General features: G+C 27.9%; 1 protein-coding gene across 6 annotated transcripts in view; it reads right to left on the bottom strand.

Moving 5' to 3' along the window:
* Positions 1-315: 315 nt before the first annotated feature.
* The window catches only part of mtgo (miles to go), a 570,373-nt gene continuing 542,703 nt past the window's right edge, over positions 316-27,985 (bottom strand). For all 6 annotated transcript variants that reach the window (XM_075356873.1, XM_075356872.1, XM_075356874.1 and 3 more), the window contains 9 exons: positions 27,397-27,615; positions 25,680-25,873; positions 24,317-24,580; positions 22,212-22,459; positions 17,585-17,791; positions 16,058-16,230; positions 14,362-14,489; positions 8,313-8,510; positions 316-3,848 (listed from right to left, as the gene is read on the bottom strand). In XM_075356873.1, coding sequence (XP_075212988.1) covers positions 3,738-3,848; positions 8,313-8,510; positions 14,362-14,489; positions 16,058-16,230; positions 17,585-17,791; positions 22,212-22,459; positions 24,317-24,580; positions 25,680-25,873; positions 27,397-27,615 — 1,742 coding nt within the window. In that variant the 3' untranslated portion in view covers positions 316-3,737. The remainder of the gene's footprint in view (positions 3,849-8,312; positions 8,511-14,361; positions 14,490-16,057; positions 16,231-17,584; positions 17,792-22,211; positions 22,460-24,316; positions 24,581-25,679; positions 25,874-27,396; positions 27,616-27,985) is intronic.

Genomic DNA, 27,985 nt, shown 5'->3' on the forward strand with positions numbered 1-27,985 from the left:
TACTTACATAAAATATAACATGTCATTTTATATATTTATAATACGTATTTATTTATTTATTCTAATACATAATAATTGATGATAATAATAATAATAGTAATAATAATTAGTATGTATATATATATATCTTATATATATATATATATATATCTTGTCATTTTATGCAATATAATAAAAAATAATAACAATAATATTATATAATTTATGCTTCAACATAATTTTATTACTATTATCATTATTATTTATAACATTATAACAATGACATTGTATTATTTCATAATCATAACATCCTTTTGGATGAATGTATATAGTACATGTGTGTATGTGTGTGTGTGTGTGTGTGTGTGTGTGTGTGTGTGTGTGTGTGTGTGTGTGTGTGTGTGTGTGTGCGCGCGCGTGTGTGTGCATGCCCACATGCATGCAAGCCTGTAAGTAGAAAAATGCATCAAAACATAATCAAATATTTATATAAAGGTTATTAATGCATATTTTGTGTGTGTGTGTGTGTGTGTGTGTGTGTGTGTGTTTGGAAATGTGTGCACATATTAAAGGAATGAACCAAGATTACCAAAGAGCAGCAAGTGCATTTTACTTCATGATTAATAACCACAATATGCAAATAATTATCACACACTACATAGCTCCTCTCCTAGAATAGTAAATTATGAAGAAAAAATGTAATTAACATATAAAATAATATACCTTACTGTAAATGATCTGTATTCTATTCCTGTAAAAAAAAATGTATACATTTAGGATATCATTAAAATTTATAATGAAGCGTGAAATGCATACTGATAATTAAGAGGAGGTAAGGGGGCACGGCAAGACTTCGGTAACTATCACTCCAACCGCCTCCTCTAATTTATGATCAAACATACAAATAACAAACAATGGAATAAAAGAGACAAAAAAATAAATAATAAAATGTATTGCACAGTCTCCTTTCGTAATAAGGCAATACAGTTAATTAATTACGTAATTAAATTAACAATAAAATATATAACAAGAGCTGTACCTCTGATAAAAATAAATAAATAAATAAATAAAGCTATTTTTCTTTCATTGTGGGCAGCTCTGAACAAACATTGTTTAAATATAATAATATTTTTTATTTAGGCCTATTATAATTTATTCATAATTCAATTAGCACCGATCAATAATTTTAATATATTATAACATATTAGTAAATAATATATTAATATTCCACAGGTCTTAGCAATTAATACTTTTCCATTCAATAATATAGCATTCATTTATTATAATATATTTATATGGAAATAAATATTTAATATATAATAATATTAAATAAAAATTTATACACAGTTAATAATAAATAACAATAATACATGACATGACATTTTCTAAAATCACATTACATTACCATATTAATCAATAAGAATAATAATAATACACATTAATACACAATATATTATAAATCTCTATACAGATAAAAAATATTTCTTCATTATTTTTATATAATAATTCATATCCCTAATGTCACATAATGATCATATTATTAAAAATTAACAATGTTTTATTTATTTATTTATATTTTCAATAATATCGCAGACTTAACAACTTTTCCCCTAGAAAAATTTATAACAAATAACTGCTTTTTTTTATTAATTTATTATAATTAATAATTAACAATTGACATAGTAGTTTCACTGGAGTGTATTACGGTTAATAATGGAACTTTTACATTAATGTGTACGGATATAATATTTATATAATATAAAATATATTATTAATAAATACTATTGCACACTAATAACAATTATATTTAAAACTAAAGAGGCCATATATTTAGGATCCATCGAATGTAACACAAAAAACTACAAACAAAAGCATGGGTAAAAGAGTAATATTTATTATATTTCATCACCAACATTCAAAACTATAAACGCTTTCATTAATTATTTTTTTATTTAGAATAATTAATTTGGCATTCACTGCAACTAAATAGTGAAAATACAATAAAACAATGCCATCTGTCTTAGTGAAAAAATAATGAATAGTTATAATATCAAATAATTTCAAAACAAGAATAATAATTAAATATGTATAAAAATGTACAACTTTTTGATTTTATCCTAATTAAAAACAAAGATTTAATATAAAAATTAGTATGTAAAAAATAATAATAGTAACTATATATATATAATTAGTATATACATAAATATATGTAACACCACCAAAAGAAAAAGCGTACGAATATATATATATATAATTATCAATATATAACCAAAACATTAAATGATACTTTGATAAATACGTTCAGAACTGCCTAATAAGAATAAAAGTGAACTTAAGGATCTGCTAATAATTATAATATATATGTTTATATATAAAATAATAGATTAGCACTCCCACATGCACTTGAGGCAGCATAGTAATTTAATTAAAATAATTTTAAAGTAATAATAATAATTCTATTACTAAAAATTGACATTGAACATTTTAAGATGTACATACATAATTCACAGTAATAATAAAACTCATGCACTAAGAAAAAGTGGTCCTGTTGTGCATATATGAATAATAATTATGATAAGTAAATGAATTAATAAATAAATAAAACTATAAATAAAATTTAAATAATATGGCTAATATTTTAATAAAAATTAAAAAAATATATATATATTACTTATAATAAATTGAAAATTACTTAAGGATTATATTTTATTTTTATTTGTAAAGCATTGAAAAATATGGAAAAAATTAATCATACAGATAATTCCAAGCCCATATAATATGAGACAATAATAAACATATAAAATTAATACTTTTCAAAGGGAGATTCATGCAAAAAACCATCTACATAAAATAAACAATAGGAATTTAAGTCTATTTATCATTTTAATAAAAAATAATAATAATAATACCAAAACTATCAAACAGCAAAATTAATACAATAATTTAGATTCCCCAGCAATATAAAAACAAGTACATGTATTTTCTACATGAACACTGAGTATATAAACGTACACATGAAAATTAATGTTTATGCAATAAAAGTGCATCACTTTCATTTTCCCCATTTCCTATTTTATTCATTAAAAAAATAAACCCAAATAATTAGTACAATTAAGATTAAATGTAATAGTAATAATATTAATAAAATAATAATAAAATAAGTATGATTATATTTATTAATAATAAAAATTACACTTATCAGTCTCTGTATAATAATTCAGCAGAACTGAATAAGAACATGGAAGACGCCCCCAAAATGGGTCAATTTTTCCTCCTTTATTTCATACTTTTTAATATATATATATTCATACACAAAATTACATATAATGTTACTTAATGTGTGTATATATAAGTTTGTAGTATACTTATTCTGACACACCTTTATTGCAATAAATGCAGTTTCATAGTTGCCTTTCATTATGCTTTACTTCAATTTTATTTTAAATAATAAACTAATATTTTTATATATTTTAGTACATTTTTCACTTTATAAATGTCAAGTAAAACAATTTATATAAAAAGATCACGCTCTTTAATATATAACATCAATTAAAATGTAAAATATTTGAAATCGATAAAAAAATTAATCATTACATCTGATAATAATAACGATGATGAATACATCTTTAAATAGATATAAATAAATCAAATGGATCACTTTGAGTGGAAAATTAACATGTCTATCAGTCTGTAGTCATTTTTAATATCTTGCTAATTTTTTAATGTCTTTTATCTTCACAAACATTGTCCTGTACCAATTAGTAAATAAGATGTTGCATAATAACAGCTGCCAACACAGCAACCGTAATAAAACCACATAGCATTATTATTGCCCACTCTTGATCACTCAACTGTTTACGCCCAGTTGTCTAAAAAAGTTAAAAGAAAAGATGTAAAATTAAAAGAAAGCATTAGCAATAACAGCATGCACAAAAGTTAAAAATGAAATTAAACCAAGCACAGAGTATATAAAAACCCAATCAGTAAAAGTTTTGCTGTACTCTTTAACAAGTTGGTACCAATCCTCTATACAAGATGATTCAATCCCAATTTTTTTTCATTCAAAGCAGTGGGCATTTTTTAAATTGAATTGATATTAAAGAACAATATATAAAAATTAATGTTAGTGACTAATCCAGTTTTATTTTAATTAACTGTTAACCATCAAGCCGCACACATAGAAGAGCTGCAATAATGATTCAATTTATGGTAAATATAGAATGGGATGTCAAACTTATGCCCTGGAAAACTGAATAAAGCATTATTACTTTTTCATTAACCCTAACTTGTTGACATGATTTTTGTAAAATTAATGAAAATGCTCTTTTTGTGTTTCAATTAACTACTTATTAAAATAGTTATTCACAAAAATATCCTACCATGTCTCATTTCCATATACCTGTTAACCTATTTTGAATTACCTGATATTATTTACACCTGCCTTTACAGGGTATTCCCACCGCATTCTAAAAGTTTTAAAAACATCTTAAAAAAGTTTAGTTTGATTCTGTCTTCTGTACAATCACGTCTTTTAGTGATTTTGTTATATTTTATAAAAAATAACAAGTTCTAATCGAAAATGTTGCAAAACTCCAGTGGATAAGTTTATTATATATGCAGAAGATTACTTTAAAGACAAAATTTATAACTCAGGAAGTCAAAAAAGTCTACTTTTTAATATTTTAAGTGCCAAATTGGAAATCAATATAAACATTTGGCTCCTCATGTTTGCTGTGCGAGTTGTCACATTAATCTAATGCAGTGCAAAAAAGATTCTGAACCTTTACTGTTCCTAAGGTGTGAAAAGAACTTTCTGACCATGTAAGTGATAGCTACTTCTGCATTTCTAAAACAGAGGGTATTCAAAAAAAAAAGCAAAAGGGCAAAATTGAGAATCCAAATTTGTCTTAAGCAAAAAGGCCCATTACTCACAGCCAGGAATTAATTATCAGTGCTGATTGCACCTTTAAACTTGGACAACGTTACATTTCCTGATGATTCTTATTCTTCATCACGATCTGGATTCACAACTTCCTGAGACCACTAGTAGTGACCCTATGTTTTACCAACCACCAGTGAGGTTCACTTAATAACTCAAAATGAATTAACTGATTTAGTATGTGACCTGGGGGTTTGTCAAAACAAAAAGCTGAACTTCTTGATTCCAGACTTCAAGAGTGGAACCTGTTAGATATAAACACAGGTGTTTTACTTTATCGAAGAAAGGACTATGACATTTTCAAATTTTATAAAATGGAAGGATTTCTACGATCTGTTATGAAATTAATGGTTTAATGAACATGTGGAACATATGTTCCAGCCTAAAACAGCATAAAGGAAACGAAACACCATTCCTTTCTTCATTGTCACTGAATAGTGACAATGAAAGAAAACTATAACTTGGCTACCATACTAAATGAAGTTAAATATGAATAGCATCATGGGATATTTCTGAAGATTTCAAAGCGATAGGTATATTGCTAGAACTTCAAGGGGTTTTACAAAGTATTGTTTTTTATGCTTCGGGTACATTCAGGCAACACAAGAACATTTCATTAAGAAAGATTGAACCTAATAGAACTTTTTAACCAGCTACTTCAAATATAAAGTATGGATCAGAAAGCACCTTTCTGATCCAAAAAAAGGTGCTTCTCCCGCCTCTTGATATTTAACCTGAACTAATGAAAAAATTTGTTAAAGCTATGGACAAAATAGATAATGTTTTCAAGTATTTAAAAGAACTATTTTCCCAGCTAAGTGATGCAAAACTAAAAGAAGGTATCTGATAAGGAATAGATCCCTAATTAAAGAAAAATTAAATGACAGCTTGGAACAGTTTTGTAAATGTAGTGAAGGAATTTCTGGGTAATAAGAAAGATGAGAACTATAAAAAGAACCATTATAGATGAACTCTTAAAATTCTATGAGTTAATAGGATATCCCAAATCCTTAAAAATACATTTTCTGCACTTCATTTGGATATTTTCTGGAAAACTTAAGTGCAGCAAGTGATGAATGAGGAGAGAGAGTTCACCAGGACATCAGGTCAATTCAAGGGATGCTGGGACCCATCTAGCATCACTGTAACAGAATTTTGCATATCGTTCTCAAACTTAGGACCACAAGGCTGGTTTTCTTCTTTTTTTTTTTTAGAGAATATTTTACAAACACGAGGGAAAAAAGTGAAATATTTTTGTCACTCTTTATGTAACATTATATATTTTTACTGCATATGGTCCTTAATAAAACATATTTAATTAGATTTGTTTAGATTTGAACATGTTTTATATGAAAATATATTTTTTATTCAATATACATTACATTGCAAAAATATGTGTTTTCTTCTGTTTTTAGTTTAACCTCAACCTCTGAAACAAGAAAAACTGTACGTGTTAAAATATATATATATTATGGCTTTAACAATTTAGCTGACCTATAGTGAATTTAACAAGATGTGGATGAGTTTTGGCTCATGCCTGTTTTGTGCCCGATTACAATGGACTCCCATTTGTTACAGTATTTTGCTTATCATTTTCAAACTTAAGAGCCACAAAATACTTTAAATACAACTACTTTCATCAATGTTACTTGAAAAAAGTTTCAATTTGTTGACTAGTGTTACTGGCAATAATGCTGTTTGTAATTAACTGTGACATTTTTAACTGACCATAACACTAATCTCACAGTTGTTATGTAAGCTGTCACACATGTTTTAACACCTTATTCTTAATATTTGTGTTTACTACCAGTGCTGGTTTAATAATAATGTACTAAATATTCTAATCTCCATTTCAGAATGATCAAACAATAGTACAAAAAATAGAATCACATGTCTTCAAAAATGATTAACAAATCACAATTATTTAATTATTTATTTTTTATTTTCACACATTTTTTTATTTTCCACATTTTTTTGTTTAACTAAACTTGCTTTATTGAAGTATAATAAACTATGGAAGAAAATAAGTAGAAAATGATAACCAACAAAATTACGACAAAGCAAGGACCACATAATACTCCAACTTTTTTCTCATCAAAGCAATGGACTTTCTTTTAATTGAAATGATATAAAGAAGAACATACATGTTGTTCTTAATCACTGTTCATAAAATCACAAAGTTCTCCTGGGAAGGACTTTCATAATCTATTCTACTCATGAAAATAACCAAAACGTCCATGTAAACACATGTCCTAAAATGCTTCATTTGCAAGTTACAGCTAGTGAAAAGTTTTGCTCAGATGTCAGCTACCCTGGTGAAATGAGTTGTACTGAAAGTTTTAGGATGTTAAGGGCAAAATTAGTGATTTCTTATGGTTTTTGACCTGAAAAATAGAATAAAATAGGCCCAAGAAACATATCTGCGGTAGTTTTTGAGAAATCTAGGGTAAAATACTGTTTTTTATGTTTGACATACAATAACTTAGTTTAATGGGTAATAAACACATAAAACCTTTAAACAAAAATTGTAGAAAATTTAATTTTTAACAAAATTATGTAAGATAAGTTGGATAAAACAAAGAAAATTTAGAAAAATTTGTATTTTATTTAGAAATAGTACACTACACAAATTTGTATTATATGTACCAGTTTATAATAAGTGTTCAAAAATAGTGTTATCCAAAGAAAAATTTAAAATATATAATTTATGCATTAGTTATATGTTTTTATCAAATTCCTAAACAACAAAACCGTAGCTGGTTTATTGAATCACATCTAAGAAAATCACTCCATTCATACACACTAGCCTATAGTAGCAAATTTGTAAAGAAAAAAAAAATATATATATTATATATGACCACACAGACAGATTCATAGAAATTATATACAGTAGTCAAACACAATGATGAACATTAATATTAGAGTAGTGATCAATTAAAATCATCACTTTCAGTTAAGTTCACATACAACTTTGCTAAAGAATTATTACTGTTCAATTTATACAGATTATTTAAAATATTCATGCTCTTGAATAATCAGACACAAATTTTAAAATCATTTTTCAACAAATAGTCTACAAAAACTGCTAGAAACAGTAATTGGGAGAGTTTTTATGAAAAAAGGTACTTAACATGTACATCAATACAAGACAGTCTGTGTAAGTTGTTTCAATTATCATTTACTTTATAACAACCCTTAACACTGAAATTGCATTTTCTTTCAAATTAATCAAAACAAATGATTAAAAAGTAAAATAATATTTAAAGCACGATAATAAAATTTGACCATATTTTTATTTTAACATATACGAATTAAACCTTATATAAAATAAGTTATAAAAATTCACCTCCGAAAAAATCTCAAATCTGTAATAATTTAAAAGGGCTTTATTTACCTGAGAGTGGTGAGGCTTTGGAGTTGGAGCAAGGGTGCGATTATCAGGCAATGGAAGAGTAGAGAATACAGTAGGCTGTGAAAATGGTCCCATCAGATCATTGTTGCTAGTTTGTCTCACACATGATACTCGTACAAGGTATTCTGCACCTGGTTCCAGATCACCAACGCTAACCTTGGTATCTGGTCCCATGTATACCTAAAACAAGCACTATGACTGTTAAATATCAAAATAGGTTGAAAAAATATGGTTCATTAACACAATTATTCTACAACTTGGTTTTATCCCCTTCAACATACTCCCATTCTCATTCTACACACCACTGCATACAAATTCTCCATTACTAGGAGCAATGTTGTAAGTCATCAAGTATTATCTGCTTCAGTAGTTTAATATTTTCTACTTTACTTCATCCACTGTTCAAAAACGGGTGTTCTTCAATGCAGATTTAACTTTGAAAAAAAGCAAGTCAAGTGGAGCTAAGCCGCATGGACTTAGTTCACATATTTACTCACCTGTTTTAACAGCTTGGTCAGAAATGGTTAACTGTCTGACCCTCTGATATCCATTTTACCAATACCACTGATATATTGACATAAAAATAAAAATATTATCAGCACTGTCTTTAATTTTGATATGCTCATTCTTGTGTGGGAGTTTTCTAGTTATTGACTGTCTATTTAAAAATTCACATCTTGTCACCTGCAAAGTCTTCTGTAAGTCTGACTTCACTGGCAGCCATTCCATGATGTCATTGCAAATTTCAGAAGTTTTCTTGCTCCTAACTCAAACTTCTGGGGACCAATTTGCTGCAAACTTTGTTCATGTTCAATTTGTAATGCAAAATTTGTCATGCAGTGTCCTAATGTGCACCTTGGCTACTATCATTTGTAATTACATCTGACATAGCTAAAATGTACCGTCAGGTATTAGTTAAACCTAGTGATTCCAGTTTACAATGTATTCTTTGACATGATTCTCCAGATCAAGAAATAAAACACTATGCATTACAGACCATAACGTACGGGACCAATTGTACACCATATTTGGCCACACAGTATTTAATTCAAATTGCAAATGAAAATGAAAATGAATTTCCACTTGCATGTAAATCCATTCAAAATGATTTTTATGTTGACGATCTCATAACCAGTTCAGACAACTTTGATGAAGTTATTCAATTAAAAATTGATATTTCTAAGTTATTACAACAATACGGTTTTCTACTCCATAAATGGCTTTCTAACAATCGTACCATATCTTCTTCTGAACACAACTCTTCCATATCATCAAAACAAGAACAAAATTTACCAACTTTAGAAAATCTTATAGACTTTTCCAAACTACTCATCTAATAATTCTAAAAAACACACTAAAATAAATATATTGTCCAACATAGCAGGTGTATTTGATCCTCTTGGACTCAATGGTCCTATTACGTTATACGTTTTATGCAATTGTTATAGCAACTTAAAATTAATTAGGACAAAATTTTACCCAACAAGTTACTAACACAATGGCTAAATTTAAGAATCAGTTGCATTTGATTGAGTCAATTAAAACAAATTGTTCCACGAAACCTAACACTGATAGTAGAATTAATTCAATTCAAATACTTGGATTTTCCAATGCATCCATAAAGGCTAAGCTGTTCTATTTACATACGAATTGTATATGCCAATCATACAATTACATCTAATTTACTTTATTCTAAATCAAAATTAGTCCCCTTAAAAGATATTACACTACCAAGATTTGAACTTTGTGGTTATTTACTATGTAGTCATTATTATTAAAGGTAATTAATGCCTTAAACATATGTTTGATAAAATCCATTTATACACAATCTATTACAGCACTAAATTGGATACATGACAACCACCTAATTGGAAGAGATTTGTCAGTAATAGAATCTCAGAGATTCAGAAAAATACTTCAAATGCAAACTGGCATTATGTCAAATCCTATAATATTCCAGCATATGTATTGTCAAGAGGTTATACACAAAGTAAATTAATTGATATGTCACTTTGATGGCATGATCCTTTTTGGCTATTGCAACTTTCATCCCATTGGACAAAAGATAAAAATATTAATTTTAATAACAGTAAAAGAATTATTTCTTCAATCATTCATAAATATATCATATGTTTTTGTTAATACAAAAACCCGCATTCAACACCTTGGCCAGCTACCACCTTCTAGAGTAATTCCTTTCCGACCTTTCTCTACTTGTGCAGTAGACTACAACAGTCCAATTATGATTAGTCTTGGCGGGCAGAGGTCTAAAACCTTAATTAAATATTATATATATCACTTTTTATATGTTTTTCTACAAAGCTATTCATTTAGAATTAGTTTCAGATCAGACTTCACAGTTGTTCATTGCTGCATTTAAAAGATTTATTTTGCATAGAGATATGTATACCTATTCAAGTTTTTTTCCTGATAACGATCCCAATTTCCATGCCGCCAAAAACATGCTGTATGATTTTTATCAACTTTTAAATTCAAACAAATTTAAATTAGATTTACGCATTTTCATCTACTCAAGGTATAAATTGGTCATTTATTCCTCCCTCTTCTCCCCATTCTGATTGTTTATGAGAAAGTGCAGTCAAAAGCATCAAAATTTCATATAAGCCATGTAACTGGACAAACAATTCTTAATTCTGAAGCATTATATGCAGTTTTAACACAAATTAAAGCCTGTCTCAATTCCCATCCTATCTTCACTATTTTAACAGACCATGGGGACCCAGAACCTTTATCACTGTGACACTTTCTCATTGGATGTCCACTTATTTCTCTGCCTCAAACCAATTACACTGATAAACATAATCTTTGTTTGCTAACATGCGATACATGATTTTAATCTGTTTTTTGATGCTGAAAACGAATATGAACTCAGAATCTTTCTATCACCCAACATTTTTGTAAAATTTTTACATTATAATTCAAGGATTTGTTTCATTTTTTAATGTATAGTTAGCATTTAAAGCTCCCATATTGTATTTTGTTAGCTCATTTTTTATTGTTTAACTTTGTTAACATAATTTGTAAGCTATAAATAAACAATACTAGACAAAGAATTATATCATATCACATATTATGACATCTTATCTAATTATGAAGAGTGAGCCTTCATGAACAACATTAATCATGTCTGTGCAGGCCAAAACATGTAGCTGAAAACAAAACTATGTTATTTGTATTAAGTACTGAATTTAGGAATGAATTAATTCTGTTCAGTCTTATTGCTATCTTAAGTTTGTTAACAGTGCAGTGTCATAATGCCTTGAAATTGTGTAAATGATATGATGCTTTTTTTACGTATGTGGTGAGTTTACTGTAAAATCAAATAAAAAAAGCATTACACCTTTTATTAAAACAGCATATCTTTTTTACTTTCAGTGTAGAATTGGTGATCAGCTGATATGATGGTGAAAGACATGGGCTCCTCATATAGTATGCACTAATTGTTCTGTTTATTTAAGAGGATGGCTGAAAAGTACACGGAAGGCTTTGCCATTTGATGTACCTATGGTCTGGCGTGAACCAAAGGATCATGTAACTGACTGTTACTTTTGTTTACCAAGTGTGTCTGTAATTTCTAAAAAAATCTAAGCATACTGTAAAATATCCTTCATTGCAAACTGCAATGAGGCCTGTACCTCTCAGTGAAATTATTCCAGTTCCTGAACCATCTGTGAATGTATGTTTCAAAAGCAGCGATGAAGAATCAGTCACTACTGAAGAAGACAACAATGATTTTGATTTTGAGTTATTTTTAAATAAGCCACATCTTACATCACAACGTGAATTATGACTTTGTTAGGGATTTAAATTTATCAAAAAATCAAGCTGAACTGTAGGATCAAGACTGCAAGATTGGAATTTACTTTAAAAAAAATTTGGGCTTTCAAAGCCAACAAAAAGAACTTTCTCAGTACTTTATTGATGAAAATAATTTGATTTATTGTATAAATATTGATAAGCTTATGTTGCACTTAAGACAAGTTCATAAACCTGAGGACTAGTATGCCTTTTAGACAACAGTAACAAATATCCTTTGATACCAATCACTTATGGTATTAATTTGAAAAAGATACATGATGTGATGAAAGACCTTAAAAAAATTATAAAAAAACTTAGCTGGAACATATGTGGTGATTTGAAAGTTATAGCTATTTTGTTAGGCATGGAGTTAGGCTATACTAAGTACATGTGTTTTCTTTGCGAATGGGACAGTCGAGCTAGGGATAAACATTTTATTACCCAAGAGTGGAACAAACGATACAACTTAATCCCAAATGGGAAAAATATTATTCATGAGCCCTTAGTTGAACCCAAAAAAATATTTTTACCTCCTCTCCATATCAAGCTAGGACTAAAAAAAATTTTGTAAAAGTAATGAAGAAGGATGGTCTCGGATTTTTGTACATCAGGCAGAAATTTCTGAATACAAGTGAAGGAAAAATTAAAGAAGGAATATTTGTTGGTCCTCAAATAAAAGAGTTAGTCAAACAAAGATGATGTATTTAATTCAATGTTAAATAATATGGAATGTACAGCTTGGGCTTCATTTAGACGTTTGCAAAATTTTTCTCAGCAAACAAAAATCCAACAATTACCATGATATTAATTTCTTACGATATTAATTTCTACTTATGATATTAATTTCTTACTTCGTACAGAGCTATGGGATGTAATATGTCTTTGAAAATACATTTTTTCCACTCACATCTGCATATTTCCCCAAACAACCTCGGAGACATAAGTGACAAACACAGTGAACATTTTCACGAAGACATTTCGGTGATGGAAAGATGTTATAAAGGAAAATGGAACACTGACATGCTAGCCGATTACTAGTGGACATTAATTCAGGATGTGCCTGAGGCTATTTATAAAAGAAAAGCATCAGCAAAATCATTCTAACACAGGTACGGCCATGCAAAATTATAATTTTACAGATTTTAACTACATTTTCTCTTAAATTTTTTTTTGGAGCGTAATCTTTTTAAAACTAGGGTGATAGAAAAATTGTATTTACAGATCTGTAATGTATGCAAAAAAGCAATTCAAGAAATGGTATCACACCTAAAAACATTAAAAAAATGTTTTTTGTCTATCAGTGTTATCAAAGGATTGAAAAGTAATCGCTTAGGCCATTGGCATCCACACCAAAAATTTGTACAATCTACCTGGAGATGTTGGTGAAAGGACTACTTACATTACTTACAGCAACACTATAAATGGTGTTTTCCTTCTTATAACCTTTGTGTTGGAGATTTAGTATTAATTACCAACGAAAATTCTTCACCCATGCATTGGAAACATGGAATTGTCACTCAGGTTTAACCAGGCTCTAACAACCTAGGAGATTCATGCTTCCTTCCTCCTTTTAAGTTGTAAAAATAGAACTACAACTGTCTAGTTCTTCTTACTCATTATAAATTAATTTAATTCGTCTATATTCAGTTGGCTCTGTTAACAGTTGATATTTTATATGAATATTGTAACAATGTATCTAATTCTCTATTGTTCAGTCTAGTACCAGCAATCAGTGACTCAGCATGTTTTAAATATCAATGTATAACTAATGGACATTCAACAATGTCATATGTATAAATTATAAATTTAAAGAATATAATAAAATATGAACTAAATAAGAAATGTTATTTATCTTATTGAATCAACAAATTAAATGCTTAGAACAATTTATCTTAACCGAGGTAATAAACCAAGGCAGACTTTGTTCAAACACCAACTGATGACATTAAAGTTGTACATGGCTTGAAAAACCAAAACTAAGAACTGAAACCAATAATATAAATAACAGATGAAGAAAAGTTGAATGATAGCAATGGTACTTAACACCTCAGCTTTTTAATAATGTATTTTACACTTAATTAATATTATTTTTTTATGTATAAATAAAATCACTTAGATAAATACAGAAAACAATCACAGGAATAGTTAATGTGAAATTTAAAAAAAAGGAAAATTTTTAAAGTTCAAAATTTAAAAAACTTAATACTGGTACCTGTTTATATTCTTGGTGCCTATGTCTAGCTAACTGTACACAATAAACTAATGGATCAGTCCCCATACGCCGTGTACCCTGCCACTCAACAGTGCAACAACGAGTTCCAACATCTAACACTTTAATGCCTGAAAAAAAAAATTATTTACAATAAATGGATGGAACAATATATACTAAAAAAATCAAAAGAATGATGTATTTAAAATTAACATATACATTTGCAATTATGTTAATACCTAAACCTACAAACTTTTGAAATGTCAAACTGAACCATAAATACAATGTTTTTAATGTATTTCAAAACATTTCCAATAAGTACTTTCCACAATCTTCAGTGACTGGAAATACTGTTCCATCCCTGGCATCAGATGATGTCACTGCTGGCAGTTTTATTTTTAATTAGGCAGACACATATTTAGAACATGTTAAAAAATATGTGAGGGATTTAAACTAAGTATGTTTATTCAGTATACTGCAGTCATTTTTTTATAATTTCATACATTCAAGACATGTAGTCTTTGTCTGCAAGAGTATAATATAAAGACTGTTATCAACAATGGTAGATTTGTGATTTTTATCTACAATACTGTCAGGCCTGTATTGCTACACAGGATTTAAAAATATTCACCAGTTCAGAGCTGTGTACTATTTAACGAATTTAGAACACTTTGAAGTTTGTAATATATTCTATATTTAATTGGTGGTTATGTTTTGTGTGCAATTACAATAAAATAAAAAAAGAATAAAGTTTAATAATAATATAAAAAAAAGAAAAAAAAAAAAAAAGATCTAAAATATTTATATCAATTTTTTTTTTTTTTAGCAAACACAGTAAATGTCCACAAATGTATCTTTCACAAATTTGCTAGCCTAATAGTAAAAATTAAAAATCAGTCTTAATGTAACTCTAACTGAATTTAAGGGAAATCCTTAAATTTTATAATGATAAAATAAAGTGTAAAGTTTAAAATTATTAATATTCTTATGAATGTTAAAAATGTTAATGATTTTATTTTATTTAAGTTTTTGATTTGCATTTCAAATTAAAAGAAAAAGACATGATAAAAAATAAAATACTGTTTACAATATTATAGTAACATCTTACTTTCCTTTATTCAAACTCTTACTCATAATTTATTCTGAAATACATTAATTTACTACCACTGAATAATTAAATAACATTTCTAACTCTTTATTTGAGTTGACATTAAATATTCTACAACAGTTATGAGCATGTAATGTTTTATTATTAATATTATTATTATTAGCACTTAAACATATAAGTTTAAGCTTTGCATGATAATATGGAATGCAAATTTTGTAGCAAATGAAAAATCCCATGCCTGATCAGGATTCAATAAGTTGTTTATTAAAAGAAAAAAATCTCAATAATGACATAAATTTGTGCTTTCTCTATAGACATTAAAGAATATTCTACATAAATCTTTCAGTAAAATAGCACTAGAAAATGAAATACTGCCAACAAAAAAATGATAATAAAGCTGAGTTATATCCTGACAGATATCAGTCTTAAAGGTAATCTAAAAAAAATCATTATAATGAATACATAATATTCATGTTCAACTTTAATTCAAGGCTGTAATATGACCTCTCAATCTTCTTAATATTTTACAGTGAACGCTCAATATCTAATTTAAAGTATAGATTAAAACTAATACCAGCAAACCTAACTTACCTTTAAGTGAAGGAGGAGGAGCAACAGCTGTTGTAAATTCGTAAATGTGGGATAATGGTCCAGACCCTGCATCATTTGATGCAGAAACTGCAAACCTATATGTTGTTTGTTCGTGTAACCGGTTTACTTTACAACTGTAGCTGCACCCCTGATAAACCACTGAACCCATAAACCTGTTAAAGAAAAATTAAAATTTCAAATATAACAAGTTCTCTCAAATTGTTACAGCATATTCATTTTTAGAATTACAAGTAAACAGTATTTACTGGCAAAAGGTATAATAATAATTTTGTTTAATTAGATTTACTGTTAATAATAATAGCATAGCATTTTTAATTGGTTTAAATACATAAACATGGTTTAATACAAACTTAATTTAAAAAATCAAATAAGACATTTAATTCCAAAAAATGTTACATGACATATCTGATTTAATTTTCATGAATTTTCATAAATAAATTCAGCTAAAGTAATTGTTTAGTTAGCAAGTCACAGCACAACAATAAAGAAAGCATTTAAAATTAACTCACGGAATTCATAATTCTCATCAAAACTCAAATAATTAACTTAACAGCCAATTAATTTTTGGTAAGTGATGTAAAATAAATAACTGTAAATGAAATTTAATGATAAGTCTATTCTTGTTAACCTCACTTTTGTGTTTCACTTTTCTTCAATTCCTACCAGCAAGTAAACTGTTAAAAGTTTAAGATAATATTTGTATTAAAATACAGATATCATACAATGCATTATAATACAAATAATAGCTACAGTAGAGTTAAAATTTAATAAACTTTTACATAACTTGGCTTACATCACAACACCTTAGTATCTTCTGTTGCAAACAATTGGATCCTTATTTGCATACTGTGCCTACAGATATATGACTCATTTTATTTTAAAGTTCTCTGTGAAACTCTCACAAACTTATACATGTTTGACAACCTTCAGGTAATTTTAACATGGCAGTAATATACATGTTTCAAAACTACACTGCCAGATTGTTTGTCAAAACTGAATTCTTTATAGTATGTACCTCTGTATAATACTTGCTATATTATTTAATTTGTCACTAAATGAATGAAATATGGCAGTTCCATGTTGTACGATGTGATTATATTTTTACAGAATATTTATTACAATACATCCCCAGAAATTTAGTTAAAACCAATATTTAATAATCAGGAAAAGATAATTTAATCAACTCAATAATTTAATTTTAATGTTAATCTAAATTTAACTGATTTAATTTAATCTAAATTTAATTGATTTAATTTAATCTAAAAGATTATGTAAGATAATCAAGAAAGATTATTTAATTATAAGAATCACAAACTAGACCATTTTATATAATTACTTTACAATTTGTTTACATCAATTATTACCACATACATGTATCTGTTGATTAAAATATTTTTTTAATTGTAATTTAAAAAAAGTTCTTGTCATGGCAAATTGCTCTATCTGAAGATTAACTAATTAACACAAATAAAAGCAAAAACTTAACAAATATCAATCAATACATACTCATCTTCACTTGGTGCTGTAGACAAATATACACTATATACAGTAAAGGAAGTATTTTTGCCATCACCCCACTTTAATTTCAAATAGTTATGTCCAACATTTGTACAGGTTAGAGGTGGTGGAGAAGGAGGCAATGGAAGAGTACTTGCTTTCAATGGTAGTGAATACGGCCCTGCTCCAACACTATTAACTGCTCGAACTCTTACTCTGTAAAAAAAAAAAGTATTAATTCATTAATATAAGTAATTCAACAATAAAACAATCAGAATTATTGTGGTTTATTTTTTTATTCATATTTTTAATCATTTCATTATATTTATATTACAAAATTAAATCTTTTTTAACTGTTCTTAGAATATAAAAACATACTTTTCATTGTTAAACAAAACAATTTTATTAATTTTACTAAAGATAAAACAATTTTTACTAATTAAAATTTAATAATCATGACTTATTCTTGTTAGAATAATAATGTTTAAAAAATAATCCAATAAAAAACAATATCAATACCTATTCCTACTAATTTTACTCTTTTAATCATATATGAGGGTGCTTTGATAAGTTAGTGACTTCAAAATAAAGAAATCTTTTCTTTTATAAAAATTCAATTTATTTTTCAGCATAATCCCTTTTTAGTTTGATATAGTTATTGTAGCAATTTTCTAACAATTTAATGTCTTCTTCTTCTTCTTTAATGTCTTTTAGGTTTGGAAACAAAAAGAAGTCAGAAGGAGCTAAACCTGGAGAATAGGGTGGATGAGAAAGTAATTCATAATGCAATTTAGTTAATGTAGCAAGTGAAATTCCAGATGAATGAGCTGGCGCATTGTTGTGGTGAAACAGCATTTGTTTCTCCCTAAATGAAGCCGCTTTTCATTCAGTATCACATCGAATCTCAATAAGGAGGCATAACACTCTCCTATGATTGTTTTTCCCTTCTGTAGGTAATTGATCAATATTACATAATGTGCTTCCCAGAAAACCATGGCCATGATCTTATCAGCTGATGGAACTGTCTTTGCTCTTTTCGGAGCGGGTTGATTTCGCTAAGTCTACTATTTTGACTTTTGTTTCCGGTATATAATGAATTCATGTTTCACTGACGGTAATATAATGTCAGAAAAACTCATTTGGATTGCGCTGGTAAACGGTCAAATATTGCTTTGAAGTTGTCATACGACAACACTTTTGATCAGGTGTCAGCACCATCTTGCCGATAGCTTCTGCATACCCAACCACTCATGTAAAATTCACTATACACGTTCAGTTTAAATGTTTATGATCTCACTGACCTCATGTACCTTTGTTTGGCAATCTTCCAGTACTATATCATGGATTTTATCAATTGGTAGAATTTAGAGCTAGTGTGGACTGTATTTTTGATAAGATGGTAGATGATGAAATGAAGCAATGCTATGTTCTTCTTGAATCGTTATATTTAATTTCTTGTCACCCTTGACATTTTTACTGAATTACAATAGTTACATTAAAATTACGAATGTATGACACCTTAGTCATAATTGAACTTGAACATTACAAAGAAACTAAGTCCCCTTGGACTGAAATGAAAACACGACCGCACTGTATGGGATTCTTAGAATATAACTAATACTAACTGTTCATCCAGACGAAATGAAAAATGTGACCGCACTAGGCGGGATTCTAACATAGAATGGTCGTATTATATTAACTCGCCAGCCAGCACTAGTAGATGCTAGAGTGCAGCACCAACCGGCTCAACATAGAATAGAATCATTCAATCAGAATCATATAATAGAAATCATTTCTTGAATAATCACCCCTTTGGGATGTCCTGAATGCTTGGAATCACTTGTACTCACACAACCACAGTGAAATTCAATAAACCATTCTTGAGCCATTCCATGCAAAGGTGCAGATTCTCCATAATACTTCTGTTCTGTTTCCTTTGTTGTTTTTCCTTGCAAATAGCAGTGTTTTATGATTACACAGAATTCTTGTTTTTGACACAATTTTCAAGCGCTGTCAAATATTTACTAATTATCAGAATGGCTTGAAACTCTGTATGCAAGCCTTTTAAGATAAGATCATATAAGCAATGGAAAGAAAGTAGCGATTGGAACACCACCTTCTGAAAAGTCACTGACAAATCAAACTGCCCTCTGCCCTCATAAAAAATAACAAACTAGTATAACGTAATTCTATTTTTTCAGCATTATAAAATAAAAGCCTATTTTTAAAAATGTCAGTCCATCTATTTAGATCTAAGGGATTTTCATGCAAATTTATAAACTAACCCCCCTTTTAAAATACTCTTATAGTGTGATATGTCTGAAATTTTTTTGCTATATTCTTTCTCTATTTAGGATTTCTTAATATTCAAAGTGGTAAGCATTAAACTGTTTAAAATTCAAGAATCGAAAAACTACTATCAATCTTATTAAACCTATTTGTATGCTAATTTTGAATGAACAATTACAAATTATGAACTGTTTACACAACATAAGTAATATTACATATTCTATTGGGTTGGCAAGAAGGTAATTTCGGTTTTGTAGTGTGAAATAAAACTTTTATTAAACCTTTGTTTTACACAAAAATGAACTTTAATCAATTGCCTCTAACTGTATTTTCTAATCTGTCCAATAACCTTTTGCCACCTTTCCGGCAACTTCATGATTCCATGCTTATAGAACTTACAAGCAATAAACTGCTTACTGGTTCTTACAAGCAATAAACTGAAACAAGTGCGATTTCAAGTTACCGTCATTAATGAAAGTTTTACAATTTAAAGAGTTTTGGAAACTTCAAAATAAATGGTAATAGGATGGTGCAAGATCAGGGCTGTATGGGGGATGAGTTGTCACTTCCCAAACAACCTCTAATAATTCTCCACAAGTTACCAAAGATGAGTGAGGCCTTGCATTACCATGGTGAAACACAATTCCTTAGTGATTTGCCAATTCTGGCTGCTTTTCATTCATGCTTACTCCGGTTTCATTAGTTGTCAATAAACATCTGAACTGATCATTTGATGCCTTGGAAGCAGCTCAAAATACACAACACCTTTGTAATTCTACCAAATTAACAGCATAATCTTTTTTCGATGCAATTCAGCTTTCAATGTGGGTTGTGGTGATTCATCATTCTTGGACCATGATTGTTTTCGATTGATATTATTGTAAATGATTCATTTTTCATCACCAGTGATGACTTCATTGCATTTGAGATACATATCATAAATAATGAATCTATTTTAATTCCCATGGAACCCAAATATCAAGCTTCTTAATGAGTCCAAGACATTTGATGTGATTTTCAATTGTTGTATGCAATATATTTAAGTTCTCTGCAATTTCTCACATAGTTATGTGACGAACTAATTCAACGTGTCTTTGATTTGGTCTTCATTAACTTCAGTAAGTCGACCAGAACATTGATCATCTTTGAATGAAAAATCTCCTGAACAGAATTTTAACCAGTTTTGACATATGTGTTCTGATAGACAATAAACACCATAAACTTCACATATTTCTTTTATGGGGCTCAGCCTTCTTACCTTTACAAAAATAAAAATGTAAAATATGTCGAAAATGTTTATTTTTGCATTCCATGTTAAAACTGACTACAAACTAAAAGGTGCAAATTAATTATGCACAATTTGCTTCTAAGGTATGCTCAAACAGCAGTTATCAAATGCCAAAATAAAATAAAAAATCATAACTGCTTTCAACACAATGCCTTCAGAAACAATATAAAGCTATCTATATGTGAAAACTGAAATTACGTTCTTGCCAACATCAATATATATATAAAAAAATGTAACCTATTCCTACATCCAAGTTGTTTTCATGATATTTCATTTTATATGTGAGTCTGTATCTCTATAACATTTTTTATACAATTTCTTTTATTTTATAACTTCTGTTTTAATTGAAATAAATTCCATCAGAAAATATATAATAAATAACTATAAGTTTACTTATGGAATAATCCATGTATAAAATAGTGAATGACAGCAAAAAAAATAATTAATTATTAGACAAATTCTTCAATTAGCATTAAAACATTTGTATTTGGCCTAAACGTGTTTTCTTTTTAAGCTAAATCCTTTTACAATAAATATTAGATCTAAAATAATGTATATCTCGAAACCTTTTTTTTTACAAAATCAATTAATTCTTACAGTTACTATTTAAATAAATTTTTCATTCCAATGTATTATTTCACTATATTCAGATAACTTCCATTTAGAATGTCTTTTCAACTTCATAGATGAGAAGGTATGTTAGCTGATTTTAGAAATTTATTTTAACAAGAATGTTTGTAAATCAGAAACCTTTTCTAACTGCATTTAAAACTTGTAAAAAAGTTTTTTTTTATAAATATTACAGAATTTCTAACTGCAAAAATAATATTAACTTTAGTTAACATTATTTTGACAACTTCCTTTTCAATTTATAACATAATAAATTGAAAAGTTTATATCTAATGTTATTTAAAAAAAATATGTACATTAAAATATAAAAATTTATGACAACAATATCAGCTCATAATAAATTAATAATAAAATCAGCATAATAATAATATGATATGATGTTGATGACAATGATAAAAAATAAAAACAACATATATTTTATAATCTTACCTATAAGTTGTGTGGGGTGTGAGTTCATGTATGTCACAGGCAGTCTCCTGAGAAGACACTGATCTTTCACCAATATCAACTGTATAATGTGTTATAGGATCACCATGATCTGAAGGTGCTGACCATGTAAGATGGAGGGAGGTTGGTGTAGCTGTATAATGAGGTGAAGGTACTGGACCTGGAGGACCAGCTGGTGATACTGTGCTGGATAATAAAGAATAGTCACTCCATCCTGCACTGCTGCATGCCTATTCAAATAAAAACATTTAATAACTGCTGACACAACTTTCTACAAAAATTCATGCATAATTACAGATTTAAAACTATCATTCATCTGCTGTAGTTGTGTTCAATTTAAAAAATGACTGTATAAAAAATTAATAAATATTATCAACAACATTTATTTTAATCAGTAAAATACACTTATTATATACACTAGTACAAAACTAGCATATATAATAAGGTTTGTCAAAATTATTAAAAATGAATTAATTTATTCAGAATGAATAAAAATATCCAAATAAAGAACATAAATAATAACTTAAAATATTTAGAATGTAGTACTGTTAAAAATATAGAGTACACTATAATCTCATTTTGTTTAATCAATTTCTAACAAAATTTAAGATAAAAAAAATAAGATCCTCATTATCATCTATTATCCTCATATTTTCCTCTCACAATTCAGATGTTCATTCTAAACTATTCTATTTCTTCATCCAATTTCTTTCCTCAGACTTCTTTTACTTTGGCTGTATATTTTTTAGTAGAATCCTTTTTTAGTTTCTTCCATTTAATATAGCAAATATAGAAAAATCAAAATATTTTCTTGGAAGATGATTTTGTTGGTGGGGAGCAGAAAAAATATAAAATTTCAAATTTTTAAAACTATTTTTTGTTTACTTAAACATACAATGATAATTTTACAATAACACTTCATCATAAATTACCCCAATCCCAAAAAGGAAATCTTTAACTTTTTCATTTACAGCTATTTTTCACTATATAAGAATAAATAACCAATCCCAGAAAGATATTACAACTTTTTTGTCAGCTTTTTTTGTACTTCTATTCAGCAGATATTCGTTGTCTTTCAGCTGAACGATTAGTAATAGCAAGATCATTTTTATTGAAACACTACAGCTGTATTTTTTCCCACAAATGGAACAGCTCCATATACAGAGATTTTTGAAATTTTGTTGAAAGGCATGAATGAGATAATAAAATTTTGTATTGCATATAAAATGATTCGCTTTCAAAATAACTGAATTCTTTCTTTCAAAGGCTCCTTCAGGCTTACTAGCGGCACCTCTTTCAGTAGATTTACTGATAGCACAGACTAACCTTATAAAAGGTTAGGAAACATTTTTAGTATCTAAGTGACTAATACATTTATTTTATGTTGGGTTTGTTCATTCAGTATGAATTTTCAATAGAAAATTCATAAAGTTCTCAAAAAAGTTGAGAACTTGGGTTTACAATCTTTTATGTTTTTCATGTTCAATCACTGTTTTTTTTTTTTTTTTTTTTACCTGTGTCCAGTCTATGAAGTGATTTTTAAAATTTGATTCACTGCAGTGTGTAATTCTTTTATGTATACCCTATATATCTGTGATAGTAAATAAACAAGAACTCTGTTCAATGTTTTTCATTCTTACATTGTCCAAAAATTAGAACAAAACCATTTTAATTATTAATTACACTCTTTATCTAAGGAAAATTTATCCTAAATGCCATATTAACATTATTATTAGTAATGATGAAACATTACTAAATTGCTCTAAAGAAAATTACTAATAATAAATATATTAATATATTTATATAAATAAATAAATATATGTATGTACATATATTAATACATTATTATTTACCAGTAATAAATTAATGAAAAGTATCTTATTTTTGTTTTCTCCTATTGAAGGTTTACTGAATTTTCATTAACAAAACTATAATATTGTTTGATGCAAATAGAGAAATAGCACACTACTAACTGTGTTCCTAGATGCAAATGCTTTTAAAGCACAAAAGGGATCATAAGTAATAAGATATTACAAATATGTAATAATAAAATATTATAAGGAAATAATAATAAAAAAAACATATACCTGCAACCGGAAATGACACAAGGATGCTGGAGGGATGTTTCTTACTTCACAAGAAGTATTTGAGCCTTGATAAACAGTTGAGAAATCAAAACTAGAGCCATGGGCAATTTCTAAACGATACTCGGTAATTGGTGCACCATTATTAGGCGGTTCTGTCCAGGAACAACACATACTATGACCACGAGGCGTTAAAACTGGTGTACTCAAAGGACCAGGTGGAGCAGCACCACTTCTTACTTCCAATGGTTCTGACCAATGCCCTGTCTAAAAATAAAATAATTATTGTTAAACAATAACATTGTTCTGAAGAAAATAAAAAGCTTTTAAAATAGAAATTAAATTAAAAAATGTTGTTATAAAATATTTAAATCAAATAAAATGAGCATTTTCAACAATTATGTAATTTATATAATAAGACTTTATATAATTTATGTACATCTCTGGCAAGTACAGACAATACACTAATTACAGCCAGCTATCCTTTTTTTTTATTTACTGAAAAATACATTTTTTATGATCTGAAATACCAAGCTTAGCCAGGATTCAAACCCAGAATCTTCCTGAGAAAGCCAAAGGTGCTATGACCACTCTGCTATAATGTAATTTAGCTCCCATTAATACCATATAATCATTGAAATATCTTCAATATCTTTAAAATTACAGACAGTAACTTTAAAAATATATTGTTTTAATTTTTGAAAATACTTTTTTTGTTCTACACTTTGCTATATCAAGAACTGAGCTAGATGATCAGAAATTAGACGTCCAAAGAAAGATTTTCAGAATAACGCATGTAGGAAGAAATTTCACACCTAATTATTAAATGTTACATACTAGAAATGCTAGTTCATACAGATTAAAATCAACATCAAATCTACATACAAAAGCACATCTGTGAAGATACACGTGATAATATTAAAAATTGCTAATTAGTAAAATTACATTTTCATTTTATAAAAAGTATAAATTTAGTAAATAAAAAAAAAATTATCAATAACCAAATAATTTGAAAAATTATTAAAATATTTATTTTTAAAACCCAATATAGCATTTTCAGAATTAATTTTCTTGCAGTGATTCATAAAACGATTGCAATGCATACACAAATAGAAAATACACAGAGAAAAAAAATTAATTTGAATAACAAAGATCATAATTTTATGGATAGACTAATAGCAATGTTAGTTGGTATTTTATAACAATAAAAATACTTCATAAATAATTACAAATTCATTAAAAAAAGTTAAGTGGAAATTAATGGAGCCAAAATGCTAAAATTAAGAAACACTAAAGTCAAATAATATATTATTATTTTTTAAACAGCTGGTAAAAATAATATAATAATCATGTTAACTATACTTACTCCCACTCGATTGGATGCCCTAAGAAGGAATAAATATCGATGACCAGGTAAAAGTTCAGTGACTACACATTCTGTTTCTTTACCCTGGTAGACAGTAACTTGTTCACAATCTTTACTATCATTATTTTCTTCAGCACTTCGCATCACTAACTCACATTCAGTAACTGGTGACCCACCATCCACCTCCGGGTAACCTAATAAAAACAAAAATCAGATGTTAATTTAGCACTTTAACTTACTTTGACTACATGAAGAATGGTAAAAAATTTATTTTTGCCTAGCGACTGATATCCTCATCAAAAAATTTCACAGACTGCATTTTAATATCAGAGAATACATCACTTCACATGATATACTAAAATTTTATGATACTTCACAATGTTCAGCTAAAGTAACCTTTTACCAATATAAAATTTGACTACAAACTGAAAAAAAGAGTGGTAGTGTAAGTAATTTTATAAATGTATCAATAATTCTTAAAAATGTTACATATATATAAACATAAAATATTAAACATTTTGTGTGTATATATGCAAGTGACTTGCAAAAACTTTTTCAGCACTGTCAAACAACACTCATCCGCATTATTGTTCATGCTCTAGCATCAATACCACCCATCTTACAATCCATTTTAATGTTTTATAGCTTTGAAAAAGTTATTCTTAAAAAAATATTATTAAAGCTTATGAAGAACTTCTTTTAGCAACACAGTTAACATTAATAACTAACATATGTTTTATAAGCAAGATCACAAATATTAATTAATTATTTGCTGATACATCAGTTTTTAAAATGGCAGTTCACAGAATTCAAAACAGGTTGTACAGTATTCAAGATAATTGGTACCTAGTAAAATGGCAAATGGTATATCCTAAAAACATTATCATTAATATGCAAATTTTGATTAAAACTGAAAGTTACTAACATATTACTTGCATTATTCAAGTGAAATAGTTTTTGCAGACGATATTATTTACATTACTCAAGTGAAATAGTTTTTGCAGACTAGAAGTTGTTTGTTTGACATCCTTCCAAAAATGACCAAAAGGTAGCAACATTGTTTATAAAAATGGGAACAGCAATTTTAACTTTACTATTTTAAGCTGCACAATATTAAGTTTTCAACTCTTTTTTTTTTCTTGAAATGTAAAACTTTCATTTAATCTTCTACTTAATTCGATATGGTGGTTATTGTTTTCTAGCAAGAAAGAATCTTCTTACACTATGCAGGTTTTCTTAAAAGTTTTAAAATCTTTCATCACCTCAAAGTTGTCACATGTAAAGTGGTTTTTGCATATGTAAATATTATCTCAAGTGTATTTTTAACACATATAACACTATATAACTTTAATAACACATATAACACTGAACTAAATGAATATACTGATTATTCAGTTCTTTTACACTGTGTTATATCACTGCTTTAACTATACTACTTATAACTTATTGACTGTTGGTAGATAATATAGATTTTGTATTTATATTCCGTAGCTTCCACCATGATTATCTTTCATGTCACAACTTCAAATGAGTTTCATACTAGATATAATCTACATAAAGTATAATTACTTATGAAAAATGTAGCCAACAATAATTTAGTGATTTGTTTTAATAACTAAAACATCATCTTGGGTTCATAATAAAGTAAAAATAGAACCCAACAAATTATAAAAGTTTAGTTAACATTAAAAAATTATAGGATAAAATATATACATACTCCATTTTAGGGCTATGCTATGTGGACGGGGTTTGCCGTGAAGGCGAGGCGGAGCACACTGTCCAGGGCATACTGGCTCAGTAGTAACAGCAAGGGGTTCAGAAAAATCACTGCGACCTCCAGCTGTTTCACATGAAACTCTCACTTCATACTGAGTACCAGGATTTAGACGATCTAAAATAAACTCTGTCTCCGTACCCATGTACGCAACAGAAAATTCTGAAAAATAAAAATAATGACCCGATAATAATATAATAATAATATTTTCATTTCAACAGTAGAATTATAAATAACATGTACGAAAAACCTAAATATTATTCATACAATAATAATAAAGTTAATGATACTATTGCTACAATAAAGTTTAATTTCAACATAAACTGCATTCATCAGCAAAAAAAGGATTATTAAAGGAGCATTTAGCTCATCATTTGTGGATGATAAGAAAAATCAGTATGGCCCAACACTGAAGAATGGTCATAGAACAAATTTTTCTGAGATTAAAGTTTTAATAAAAATTCATCATAAACAGGAATAAAATATTAGGAAACAGTTTATTATTAGCAATGATAGCAAGAATATACTGTTG

This window comes from Lycorma delicatula, chromosome 2 (assembly GCF_047948215.1).
Source record: "Lycorma delicatula isolate Av1 chromosome 2, ASM4794821v1, whole genome shotgun sequence".
Lineage (NCBI taxonomy): Eukaryota > Metazoa > Arthropoda > Insecta > Hemiptera > Fulgoridae > Lycorma > Lycorma delicatula.